Consider the following 12,941-nt stretch of genomic DNA (forward strand, 5'->3'; position numbering starts at 1 on the left):
CCCTCTCTCTCCTCCCTGACAAAGGAACAAAGTTCCGAAAGCTAGGATACGTAAATTTTCTCTTCTGTTTTGTGTATCTATCGGCTGTACTGAGCTGAGGTAAGTACTGGCCAGCCCCTCTATCTCTTTGTTAGTATTTAGTACATAAATAATAAGACAAAAGGATTTTATGAGAGAAGATGGTGGAATTATAGTGGAAAAACTGCAATCAAACAATGGGTTGTGAAGTGAAAGTTCATTAAGAAAAGTTAAAATTGATTTTCCAGCAGGAAATACTACGGTGTCTGTGTTTTGAGAGAAACAGGGTGTCAACGTTATTGACTAGTTGAAAAAGAGAACATCCACCATTAACTCTCATTACATGACATTATTAGACTGTTTACGCAGTGAGTTGTTTACGCAGTGAGTTGAATATTTTGTGCAGGATATTAATCATTTTGGTGTCTCACAAAACAGTCAGACCCCCGACTGAGGTGGTAATTGATGTAATGTGTCGATAGGTCATCCTCACAAAAAACAAACGAGATTAAAAAGTGAAGCACACTGTGATTTTTTTGTCTTTTTTTTTTGTCTTCCGTACCTAAATGTGACATTTTGTTTTTAAGGTGAGTAGTTGTCATTGTCTGTCCTATCAATCGGTTTTCGTGTTCCGTACAGGGCTTTCCACTACAGCTATAGTATTTTCCGTATTGGTATTTGTGCCTATATATTCTTATATCTTCTACTGTTTTCATCTTTCATAAGTATTTAACTATCACTTATTTTCACCAGATGCAGGAAAAAGAAGCTAAGTACCATGTGATCAAACTTCAAGAAGAGAGCTTAAAAGTGAAACAAATCCTCTCAAAGATATCATTGGTTGTCAGATCTGCTGAACAGAAAGGAAATATTGAAGATTATCAAGCACTTTATAGAAAGACTATCGAGGTATGAAAGTATTATCTGCCTCTTTCATGCATTTTGTTCTATTATTATGAATAATTTCTTGTGTTGTTAAGACATGAGTTGTTATATTTATTTCATTTTTTAGGAACGAGATGAATATAAACTGAAAGCTCACAACCAGTCATGTGCTATAATGAAATTAGAAAGAGAGCTGTGTAAAATAAAAAACGGTATCTTGGACAACAAAAACGTTGGTTCAAATAGTGCATCATATTTGGATAAGGAAATTGATTTTTTGCATACAGAAAATGCCTCTCTCAGAAATGAACTCAAATGCCTTAAAAACCTTCTAAATGATCAAGAGCGTTTGAAGAAAGAACTGTCTGACAGCAACTTGGAGAATATTTCTCTTAAAGAACAGATTGTGAATAAACAAACAGAGTTAATGGAAATGCAGTATCAGTTTGACAGTAAACTGAAAAAAGTACAGACAGAATGTGAACAACATACATTAAATCTACAAAAGAAACTTTCAGAGTGTCAAGAACAACTAACAGAGGCCAAGATTTCAAAGGAGTTGACAGAGAGTAATCTGAAGGAGAAATATGCATGTGCATTGAATAAAGTGAAAGAAATGCAGCAGAAGCTTGAGAAAATAGTTGACGATAATGTAAGTACATCTTGAATGCTGTGCAATGAAACTTGTTTCATTTCCAAGTACAGTAGGTGTTCTGTGTATCAGAGTGAAGTTCATATAACAGCTTGCTGTGTATGTTATATTTGCATTCATCGACAATGGGCTTAGGTATATTTCTGATGCTTGAAAATCAAGGGTGATGCTTGTTACATTTTCTATGGCCTGACGAAACTACAATTTTTCAGTCATAACTGTGGGTTCTTTGATTGTTCTGGGAGATGGTTGGTCGGAACTACAACGTATGAAATATTAATTCACCTTATTACATGAATGATAAAAAGATTTACTTAACTTTGTACAATCTTATACTTACAACTGGTACTGAATACTAAAATATCACTTGATGCACACATTTACTAAACTCTTCTCTCCAAATGCAAAGATCTCAGTGTTCAAAAGTACAGTTCCAGCAAGACATGATTAGAATATGAGCCCTAACTAATCAATGTTATTGTCTTGATTGGAGATCATGAACTTCGGCTTGAGCCTTCCTCTCCTCAGCTGTGTATTGGCATCCATGCAGTGGCACTGCGGTGCTAAGAGAGAAGGCATGGCTTTGCCAGTGCCTCCCATTCATTGTTATGGACTGCAGCGAGACATCGTTAACTTCTGTGGTATTGATGTGAAGTGCCAACTGTCATGGCACTATGATCTTTGGGATCTTTGGACGATACCACAATTTTAATCTTATGTGAAGCCACTAGCTGATAGGTGAATATTCAAGTACTTTGTAGTAGTGAAATTTTGAACAGTGTTACAAATGAGAAACAGAAACCAGAGATACCTGTTACCCAACATTTCACTCTCTGTGAATTCAATCTGTCAATTCAGGATTTTCCATTATACCTGCATAATATAATCTCTAAATTTATTTTCGTGCAGGTGTTTTCACTCCATTTTGCTTACACCATATATGAAATATTCTGGGTTAACAGCCAGATTGTCATGGAAATATGCATGATATTATGCCCCCCCGACTGAACAGTTAATTTTTTAAAATATATATAAACCAAAAACATGCTTGTCAGAACATACTCCTCATAATTTTCATAGGAGGAAAGCATTGAGCTGCTTATGTAATACATGTTAGCAAGAATTTGACAGTATACAGGCAATCTTACAATTGAGATGTGGGGTGGGGACAGTGGCAATTGTAGAAAATATTATTTCATTTTGGCGCTTACCTTCAACGTTAATGGAAGAAAACTGATTTTAATTAATAACTGTCATGAGGAAAAAAATGAAACAATTGTTAAGTTAAAATTGGCATATTCATGTAGTCAAATAAGTTGCAAAATGACAACAAAGGAATAAATTAACTAAAATACTTCATAGAATATTTTATGGCATGAAATGAATATTTCATTCCATTTTTCTGCTACGTCCAAGTTGAGATGACCAAATGAAAACCATTTTGAGAAAACAAGAAATAGATGACTTCTTCATACAAAAAGAAGGGATGGAGGAGGGGGTGGTTACAGTTGTATTTCATAACTGCACAACAGTCTGGTGTATATTTAATGTTTCACCAGTTTTATTAATTGTTAAGAACTGTGTCTAGTACCTTACACACTGAATTTATGAAAATTATGCTTGTTTGAGAGTAATGTGTGATGCCTGGTTGGCTAGTTTGTTGTATACATTCTACATTTAATGAAGTACATAAAAATGATTCACATTACTGTAGCATTATAAAATGCTGTCAAACTGATTTGTATATGAGTGGGACTAGTAGATTTTAAGCTTTAAATTGATTCAATGAATGTTAATAACTCACAAAATAAAGCCTGAGAATTAAAATAATTACTCTGTAAACGATTACAATATTGCTTAGTACAATTGTAATCAAGTAACTTGTAGAAATACCACAGCTTAACAATTTTGTAGGACATGAAATGGAATTCTCGCATAGGCTCAGTCATGTGTAAATAACATGGCAGACTGGCTCAGTGGTGGAATAGTAGGGAAATGGAATCAGTCTACAAAGGAGGTGCTTACAAAACAACTGGGTGACCTATTCCAGATTATTGCTCAAGTATGTGAGACCCGTACCAAATATGGCTAACAGAGGATTTTGAATGTACACAAAAAAGGCCAGCATGACTGGTCAAAAGTCGGTTGAGTCCATGGGTTGAGTCCATGGGTGAGCCTCATGGAGATAATGAAAAAACTGATCTGGCAAACATTTGAAGATAGAAACAAAATATTTCATTAAATCCTACTTAGAAAGTTTCAAAAATTAACTGTAAGTGATGAATCGAGAAATATACACTTAAAAAAAAAAAAAAAAAAGGGCAAGGTACTAAAGGTTGGAAGTTGGTAAATGTGACAGACATGTGCAGCAAACAAATGATTACAATTTCAGAAAAATTGGATGATCTATTCAAGAGCGAGCTTCACAAACTATGCAAGTCAGTGATGAGTTAGTCCACCTCTAGCTCTTATGCAACGTCCTTCTATGAAAAGAAATGGGACCCCGGGCCATCACTCTTGATTGCTGGGCCATATGGCAGGTGACTGTTAGATTGGTATCCCATTGCTGCTCGAGGCATCTCTAGAACATCCTCTTTAGCCATCGGTGCTCAGTTCCAAGTAGGACTCATCAATGACGACAGTTCTACTCCCGTCTGTGAGATTGCAGGCCGAATGTGCCCGACACCACTGCAAATGGGCTTGTTGGTGTAGAGAGGTCAATGGTAATCGGCAAGAGTTGCGCTGTGACCTCAGATCTTCTCTGTGAGTGCCTGTTAATGGTCCTTGTGGCCACTGAAGGACCAGTTGCACATCAGATTGATAAGGAATCTGGGGCTCTAAGTACCAGTTTGGTGATTGCTTGGTCCTCACTTTCTGCTGTCTCTTTAAGTTGACCTCTTCTTGATGTCATGTTCAGCCATGGTTCACCTGTTCCTGCCAACATCAAAAAGTGGCATTGCTCCATTAAAATGTTGAGCTATTTGCGATTACCTCAACTGGCTTCTTTGAATCCAACTACACATCCCCTCTCAAATGCTGACATGTGCATATTATTCAAGTGCCTGTCTGTGAGGCATAGTTATTGTCCAACTCAGTACAGGGAATGAAATTCAAAATGAGTTTATGCCCTGGTATCAACATGCCCCTTTTTACTATCATTGCCAGTTGTGCAGTGATTGCGCTGCAGTGTTGGTTATCCATCGACTGTGGAAGTTTACAATTTTGCATTTTCCATCAAAACCTGTATGAGTATCAATTTGTGAATTTTAGAGTGTATTACAACCCTTATATATGATTTCTGTGGGGATACAAAGACAATGTTAGACTAATTACAATGCATTCAGAGGCATTTCAGCAATCATTCTTCCAGTGCTCTATATGGGAATGGAATGCGAAGAAGCTGTAATAACTGGTACTATTGGTATGAATTCGCAGAGGTTTCCAGAGTATGGATATAGGTCTATGCTGACAGACTGAGTGTGCCAACGTCAGATATGTGACTAGATTTCCACCAGGTAGTATGGATGCATGGTATTACATGTAACATCATTATCATGGAGGTTATCGTGGTTATTTTCTGGTTTTCTTTTGGTATTGTAATATCTTCACCTGGTATGTCCAGAGATTGAAAATTATTTGGATATTTTATAGGGAAATATGTTGCCCAGTAGGTGTGCTTGGGGAGAATATTGATGTGGCTTTAGATGAGACAGAGGAACAGCTGATAGAATAATTGTGAGTTGACAAATAATGGAAAAACATAGTAGAGACAAGAAATCTCATAGGAGGCAGGTGACCATGGTTATATTATAATGTAATATTGTACTGGAGCTGAATAGGTCACTTCAAGAAAGCCATACAGCCAGTGAAAAATGACTCTTTTTACCCATACTGCTCAATTGACGAGTTGTGGACTTATTTCCCTCATCAGATGTCCAAGAGCACAGAGGACCCAGGATACAAGTGTTAGTAGATGAATAAGTAATTTAAACTGACAGACTACTCTGACTTTCAGTAATCTGTCAGCTTATATATATACACTTTTATATCTGATCAAACATCAGAAAACCCAGGATGGAATGTAACAATATTATGAAAAGGAAAGTTGCTACTCGCCATATAGCAGAGATGCTGAGTTGCAGATAGGCACAACAAAAAGACAGTCTTTTTGTCATGCCTATCTGCGACTCAGAATATCCGCAGTATAGTGAGTAGCAGCTTGTATATCCGAAACACATCAATTGAGCAGTTTGGGTGGTAGTTATTTTTCATTGACTATATGACTTCTCTGAATTGACCTTTCCAGTACAGTGCTACATTATAAAAAAAGAAAAGTTCTATGAACACAGTATAAATATGCGCTTCCTATACATCGATTTCAAACAAGCCTTTGATAGCATAATTTGACAAGAACTATACAGAGTGCTGACAGAAATTGGTATCTTAGCCAAACTAATAAATCTAATAAAAACCTCAATGGCAGAGACAAGAGCAAAAGTACAAATATTTAACAGAAGAAGTATAAGCTTTGTCTTCTATTAAGGATCCAAGCATGGTGACAGTCTCTCTGCTGTGTTTGTGTTATTCAATATAGCCCTTCACAGTGTAGTACATAACATGAATAAAAGAGGCATTATATTTATGAAAACCAGCCAGATATGTGCTGAGGGTTGTGACAACAGTAGGAAGAAATGCTAACACACTTGAAGAAACATACATGGCAATGAAATAAGGGGCATTAAAAATCAGCCTTATAAAAAATGGAAAAAGGGGAAAAAAAAAGATAATGCCCCAATCTGAGGCCAGAACTACTCCAACAGATCGAAATATAAATGGAAAATTTTTCAAAGGAGTCTAATCTTTGGCAGCCTTATATCAAATAACAGCAGTGAAAGGGCTATAGGGGAAAGGCAACAAGCAGGAATTGCATTGTATTGTGGTAAGTTCCTATGGGATCAAACTGCTGTGGTCATTGATCCCAAGGCTTATACACTACTTAATCTAACTTATGCTAAGGACAACACACACACACACACACACACACACACACACACACACATGCCCGAGGGAGGACTTGAATCTCCGATGGCACGAGCTGAGGCAAGGCGCCTAAGACCAAGTGGCTACCCCGCACAACAAGAAGCAGAACTTACTTTGCAGATTTACAGCTGTTCAAAAATAGCCTTGTTACAAGAAGAACAAAACTCCTAATATATAACTCCCTAGTTTGCCTAATTTTTACATTTGGGTTTGAGGTATGGATGCTGATAGAAGATGGCAAAAGCTCTTTAATAATGTTTGGGCAAAAAGTAATACATAAAATGTATGGCCGAATAATGGAAGAAAAAGGCTGAGGAGTACACTGTAACATCGAGCTACAAGCACTAATATGAGTAGGTGGTATAGTAAAATTTGTCAAATCATAATGAGTAGAATGGGTAGGACAGTTGGAGAGAATGGCAGAGGGTAGAATACAAAAGAAAAGGATGAAAGGTAATAGTCATGCTGCTAGATGGAAAGGGAGACCTAGAAGAAAGTGGACTGATGATGTAATAGAACTCATCAGCATGGGAGTCCGTGGTTGCAAAAGAGCTGCAAAAAACAAGAACCATGTAGGAAAGTAATTGAAGCAGCCAAGACTCACTAAGGGCTGTAATGCTACAGAAGTAGTAATGTGGGAAACATACACTGTAAAAAGAAGAAGAAGAAGATGTACCCAGGAAGGAATTATTGAAATGGACAGGAATCGGTAGATGTGTACAGACAAACAAATGTCTGCTATTTCAGAAAAGTTGAAAAGTTGCACGATTTATTCAGGAGAAAGAGCTTCACAAACTGAACAAGTCAGTGATGTGTTGGATCACCCCTGTCCCTTATGGAGGCAGTTATTTGGCTCAGCAATAATTGATAGTTGTTGGATGTCATCCTGAAGGATATTGTGCCAAGTTCTGTCCAATTGGCATGTTATACTATCAAAATCCTGAGGTGGTTGGAGTGCCCTGCCCATAATGCTCTAATCTTGCTGGCGAGGGTAGGATCTGGCGAGCACGAAGACAAAAAGTAGAAACTCTCTCTGTGTGCGAGCATGCTTGCTGAAATATAAGCTCAGGATGGCTTTTCATGAAGAGTAACAAAATGGGATGTAGAATGTCGTCCACATACCATTGTCTGTAAGGGTGCAGTGGATGACAACCACAGAAGTCCTAGTTTGAAAAGAAATGGCATCCCAGACCACCACTCCTGGTTGCTGGTTGTATGTTGGGTGACAGACAGGTTGGTATCCTACTCCTGTTCGGGGTTTCTCCAGACATATTCGCTGGTCTTCGGGCCTCAGTTCGAAGTGGGAATCATCACTGAAGACAATTCTACTCCAGTCAATGAGATTTGTGGCCAAAGATTTGGAGACACCCCAGACAGTGGTTGAATACCAACCTGACTGTCAGCCACCATACAGCCTGACAACCAGGTGTGATGGTCTGAATTGCCATTTCTTTTCATAGCAGGACCTCTATAGTTGTCTTTCACGTCACCTTTACAGCACAATGGTACGTCACTAATATTCTATGCCCTGTTTTGTTGCCCTACATGGCAAACCATCCTGGGCTTACATATCAGCAAGATAATGCCCACTCGCACACAGTGAGAGTTTCTACTGCTTGTCTTTGAGGTTGCCAATCTCTACGTTGGCGAGCAAGGCCACTGGGTGTCTCCCTGATTGAGAATGTGTGAATGATATCCTTCAGGAGGACATCCTATGACTGTCAATCCATGCCAAGCCGAAAAACTGCTCGCCTAAGGCCCAGACTTGCCCAATTTGTGAAACTCTTTCTCTTGGATAAATTATCCAATTTTTCCAAAATTGTAATCATTTGCTTGTCTGTACATGTTGTACTGGTTATTACCTATCTCGTTTCTTGATAACTGAATGATGTGGAATCTTACGCGGTATATTGTGGTAGGACCACATTTGCACCACGTGTTTGTAATTGATAATAATACGAGTAGTTCCAGCACAATTTCAGCAAGGCTTATTTATTAGTAGCTGCTGAAAGACTACACACTGCAGATCTCGTTTGTCTAGGGGTTTTGTCTGCAAAACATTACTCTAACAAGCATGGCCTGGGTTTATCTTCTTGTTTGAAATAAACACTACCGGATTCGAATTACTTTCAGCTAAAAATAATATTTATTCGTACTCTTTGTTTAGTAACTACAATATTTTCACTTCGAACATTGATACCCTAAAAATGCATTATACTGTACTGGTTACGTAAACACGTCCATCTCCCTCCAATATCGACAAAGTAGTGGCGGGCAAGCCAACATGTGCCCGGAAGTTGTAGATATTCCTGCATTCCAGATTCTTTGGTCTTCTGACCTTAATAAACTCCAAAGACACATATACATAAATACATATAAATATACAACATTTAACATCTCAAACAAATCCATTATTTATCGTAAAAGAAAATAAATTAAACACATTGTATGGCAACATAATGAAGTTACCTTAACTCTCTACTGTGGGCATCGTACTTTTCGCATGAGATAAACTTTATCTCCGACAGTTAATTACATTACAATGTTCATCACATATAGAGATTTCCGTCCCATTCTGATAATTCATTTATGGTGCATTGTTTTTGTCTTAGAGTGTCTATATCATGACACAACTCTAATCTCTCTGCATCAAGAACCTGTGTTGATCGTCTGACGAACCAAATTTGAATCCAAAGTGGAATGTGGGCTAAGGCATCAGACTTGCATTTAGAAACAGCAAGGCCCAAACCCTTTGTAGTTAATCAGATGCAGGTTTTCAGTGGTTTGTATGGATAAATTTAATTGAATGACAGGAAGGTAACTTCAAAAATAACATAGCCAATACTCTTCTCCATTCCTCCCCTAGTGGCCACTTCTATATTGTGACATTAAAAGCTAATTTTTTTGCCTTCCATTATCGACAGAATGTTAAGTCCTAGCCTTCCTTTCTTTTCCATACTGACATGTCATGTTACTCCTCAATATGAATATGGGACATGATCACTGGAAATCCTTTCTAAACTGATGTGAGTACTTGTGGGTTTTCTTATTAACTACGGTACTTCTATAACACGAATCATTAGATTTTTTAAAAGCATGTACAGGTATTGGCAGTAACATGGTCTTCTGTTTCAGGGAAATGAAGGTAGATGTATAGTGGGCTCTCCACCAGACAAGTCTGAAAGTAAGTGTGTAAACAATACTGTTGTCAGTTAATAGTTTTGTGCATGTTTTACGAGTCAACTATTAAGAAGACTCATGAATTTTTTACTTATTACCTGCTTGGGAGTTTAACAGAGGAAAAAAAAAATTTGCTTTACGAGGAGAAATGTAAAAAAAAAAAAAAAAAAAAAAAACTGCACCATTTATTTGTCTGTGGTTTGTGTAGATTCGGTCAAGATGGCAAATGAATTTGCTGAATCAAATGATCGTGAACAAACCAAGATCACCACTGTTATCACTACTACCAGAAGTAGCAGTAGTACCATTACTACTACTGAAAAAGTTTTGAAGACCTCTTATTCATCAGAAGATTCCCCAGAGGTAAGAATAATGTAATAATTAGTTTATAATACTTATGCCTGAAATTTTTGTTGATGTTATTACTGAAGGTACACTTCTTTTGTGTGGGCTACATTAAAGACACACTGCAGGGGGATTTTGCTTCCCTCAAAAAACACGCAGAGAAGGAAAGCAATTGGAATTCTATGTAATAAATGTAATTGACAGTCGGACATAAGTAGAAGATTTTTATTTATTTTGTGCATGAATTAACATCATTCTTCAGTTATAAAATCAATTTGGTAACATCTTTAAATTCATAGACATATTGATGAGCTGGCTAACATTTACCTTCAGCCCAGTGTGGGTGATAGACATTCACAAGTAGATGCACGTCAAACCTTTGGAGTCACAAATTTCTTCTTCAGGATAGAAAAGATGAGCAAGGTTGGAGGAAAAAGAGAGAAGAGGTGGGTACATAGCATAGTTCAATCAGAACTTGAGGAATCCATCGTCTTGTCTAAGAAGGAAAGGAGATAAAGATGAAGGTAACTGTGTCAGAGTAGGGAGTCAAAGGCAGAAGATCACAATTTTGTTATTTATTTACAATGGTTTTTAGTAACTTAATTATACAGCTACTTATAGTAATACATGAAACACACAAATGAGTTTTTGTGCAAAACAGTTATTTTTAAACAAAACAAAACATCGCATGCAGTAACAACTGTAAATAAACATTAGGCATTACATTTTTGGAAACCTGTGATGTGCAAATTACAGAGGTACAGTGTTCGGGAAACTGTATAAAAATGGGTTTTGCAACAGTAAAGGGATGATTATGCTCATGGAAGATCAACGTATCTTTACTGCTTAAATGAAAACCTTTCACGAAATAAAATAATATAATTATTAGTGTTTGTTAGATGTTGGTTTTGCTTTTTATTATGAATGTGATGCTTTTTCCACCTTGATGTGGAGCCTGCCAAAGTTAATACCAATAAATGAAGATATATTCAGTTTTTTGAGGTAGGGAAGTAATGTGGTTTGTTCTTAACACAAAAGATGTGGCACCTATCTCCAAATGAACTACTACCAAGTCTATTTTAAGCATATTAGAATCAACCCAGAATGTGCAATAATTGAATTCCATTCTAATCAGTATACAGGGTGTTCCAAAAAGGTATGGCCAAACTTTCAGGAAACATTCTTCACACACAAAGAAAGAAAATATATTATGTGGACATGTGTCCGGAAACACTTACTTTCCATGTTAGAGCTCATTTTATTACTTCTCTTCAAATCACATTAATCATGGAATGGAAACACACAGCAACAGAAGGTACCAGCGAGACTTCAAACACTTTGTTACAGGAAATGTTCAAAATGTCCTCCGTTAGCGAGGATACATGCATCCACCCTCCGTCGCATGGAATCATTGATGCGCTGATGCAGCCCTGGAGAATGGCGTATTGTATCACAGCCGTCCACAATACAAGCACGAAGACTCTCGGCATTTGGTACCAGGGTTGCGTAGACAAGAGCTTTCAAATGCCCCCGTGAATGAAAGTCAAGAGGGTTGAGGTCAGGAGAGCGTGGAGGCCATGGAATGGGTCCGCCTCTACCAATCCATTGGTCACCGAATCTGTTGTTGAGAAGCGTACGAACACTTGGACTGAAATGAGCAGGAGCTCCATCGTGCATGAACCACATGTTGTGTCGTACTTGTAAAGGCACATGTTCTAGCAGCACAGGTAGAGTATCCCATATGAAATCATGATAACGTGCTCCACTGAGCGTAGGTGGAAGAACATGGGGCCCAATCAAGACATCACCAACAATGCCTGCCCAAAAGTTCACAGAAAATCTGTGTTGATGACATGATTGCACAATTGCGTGCGGATTCTCGTCAGCCCACACATGTTGATTGTGAAAATTTACAATTTGATCACGTTACTGACGAAACTAAAATGAGCTCTAACATGGAAATTAAGCGTTTCCGGACACATGTCCACATAACATCTTTTCTTTATTTGTGTGTGAGGAATGTTTCCTGAAAGTTTGGCCATACCTTTTTGTAACACCCTGTATATACCAAATTTAAGTGTGGTTTATCTGTTTGTGGCCGTTTAAATCCACAACCCACTCTTTTTTCGTTAAAGGACACTTTATGCCCTTTGCATACAATTTTCTAGCTGAGAAAAAATTTACAGTTAAATGATGTGACTGATGCCAGATAAGCCGGCCGGAGTGGCCGAGCAGTTCTAGGCGTTACAGTCTGGAACCGCACGACTGCTACGGTCGCAGGTTCGAATCCTGCCTTGGGCATGGTTGTGTGTGATGTCCTTAGGTTAGTTAGGTTTAAGTAGTTCTACATTCTAGCGGACTGATGACCTCGGAAGTTAAGTCCCATAGTGCTCAGAGCCATTTGAACCATTTTGATGCCAGATACTTAAACTTCTACTGCTGCATCACCAACTAGCTGAGCACCCAGTGGTGCCCACTATGTATTTATTTCCCTCCTCTAGTAGTCTGTCTTCTCCTCATCCACCTTTCTGTCCATCTGTTCGTACCCCACTGCCTATCTGCTCCTTCCATCCCCCCCCTCCCCCCCCATCTCCTCCTCCCCCCTTCTAGCTCCACGTTATCACCTTGACCCCAGTAGGAGGCTGGTGGGTCTTACCACAGCAGTACTTAATTTCAGATTGTAACTAACATGTGTACCAAATTTACTTGAAATCATTCCAGGTGTTTAGGATGAGCTTTTCACCCTTGGTTTTGCCCACGTACACACGCAAAGTATATGTATCTCTAGTAAATTTCAGCCTGCAGTTTCATTTTCACACAG

The 12,941-nt window shown here is 38.1% G+C and overlaps 1 protein-coding gene across 3 annotated transcripts in view; it reads left to right on the forward strand.

The window, feature by feature from the left end:
* The window catches only part of LOC126199949 (filamin-A-interacting protein 1-like), a 197,677-nt gene that overhangs the window by 63,646 nt on the left and 121,090 nt on the right, over nt 1-12,941 (forward strand). For all 3 annotated transcript variants that reach the window (XM_049936668.1, XM_049936669.1, XM_049936667.1), the window contains exons 3-6: nt 772-927; nt 1,031-1,555; nt 9,731-9,779; nt 9,984-10,138. In XM_049936668.1, coding sequence (XP_049792625.1) covers nt 772-927; nt 1,031-1,555; nt 9,731-9,779; nt 9,984-10,138 — 885 coding nt within the window. The remainder of the gene's footprint in view (nt 1-771; nt 928-1,030; nt 1,556-9,730; nt 9,780-9,983; nt 10,139-12,941) is intronic.

This window comes from Schistocerca nitens, chromosome 1, assembly GCF_023898315.1.
Source record: "Schistocerca nitens isolate TAMUIC-IGC-003100 chromosome 1, iqSchNite1.1, whole genome shotgun sequence".
Taxonomy (NCBI): domain Eukaryota; kingdom Metazoa; phylum Arthropoda; class Insecta; order Orthoptera; family Acrididae; genus Schistocerca; species Schistocerca nitens.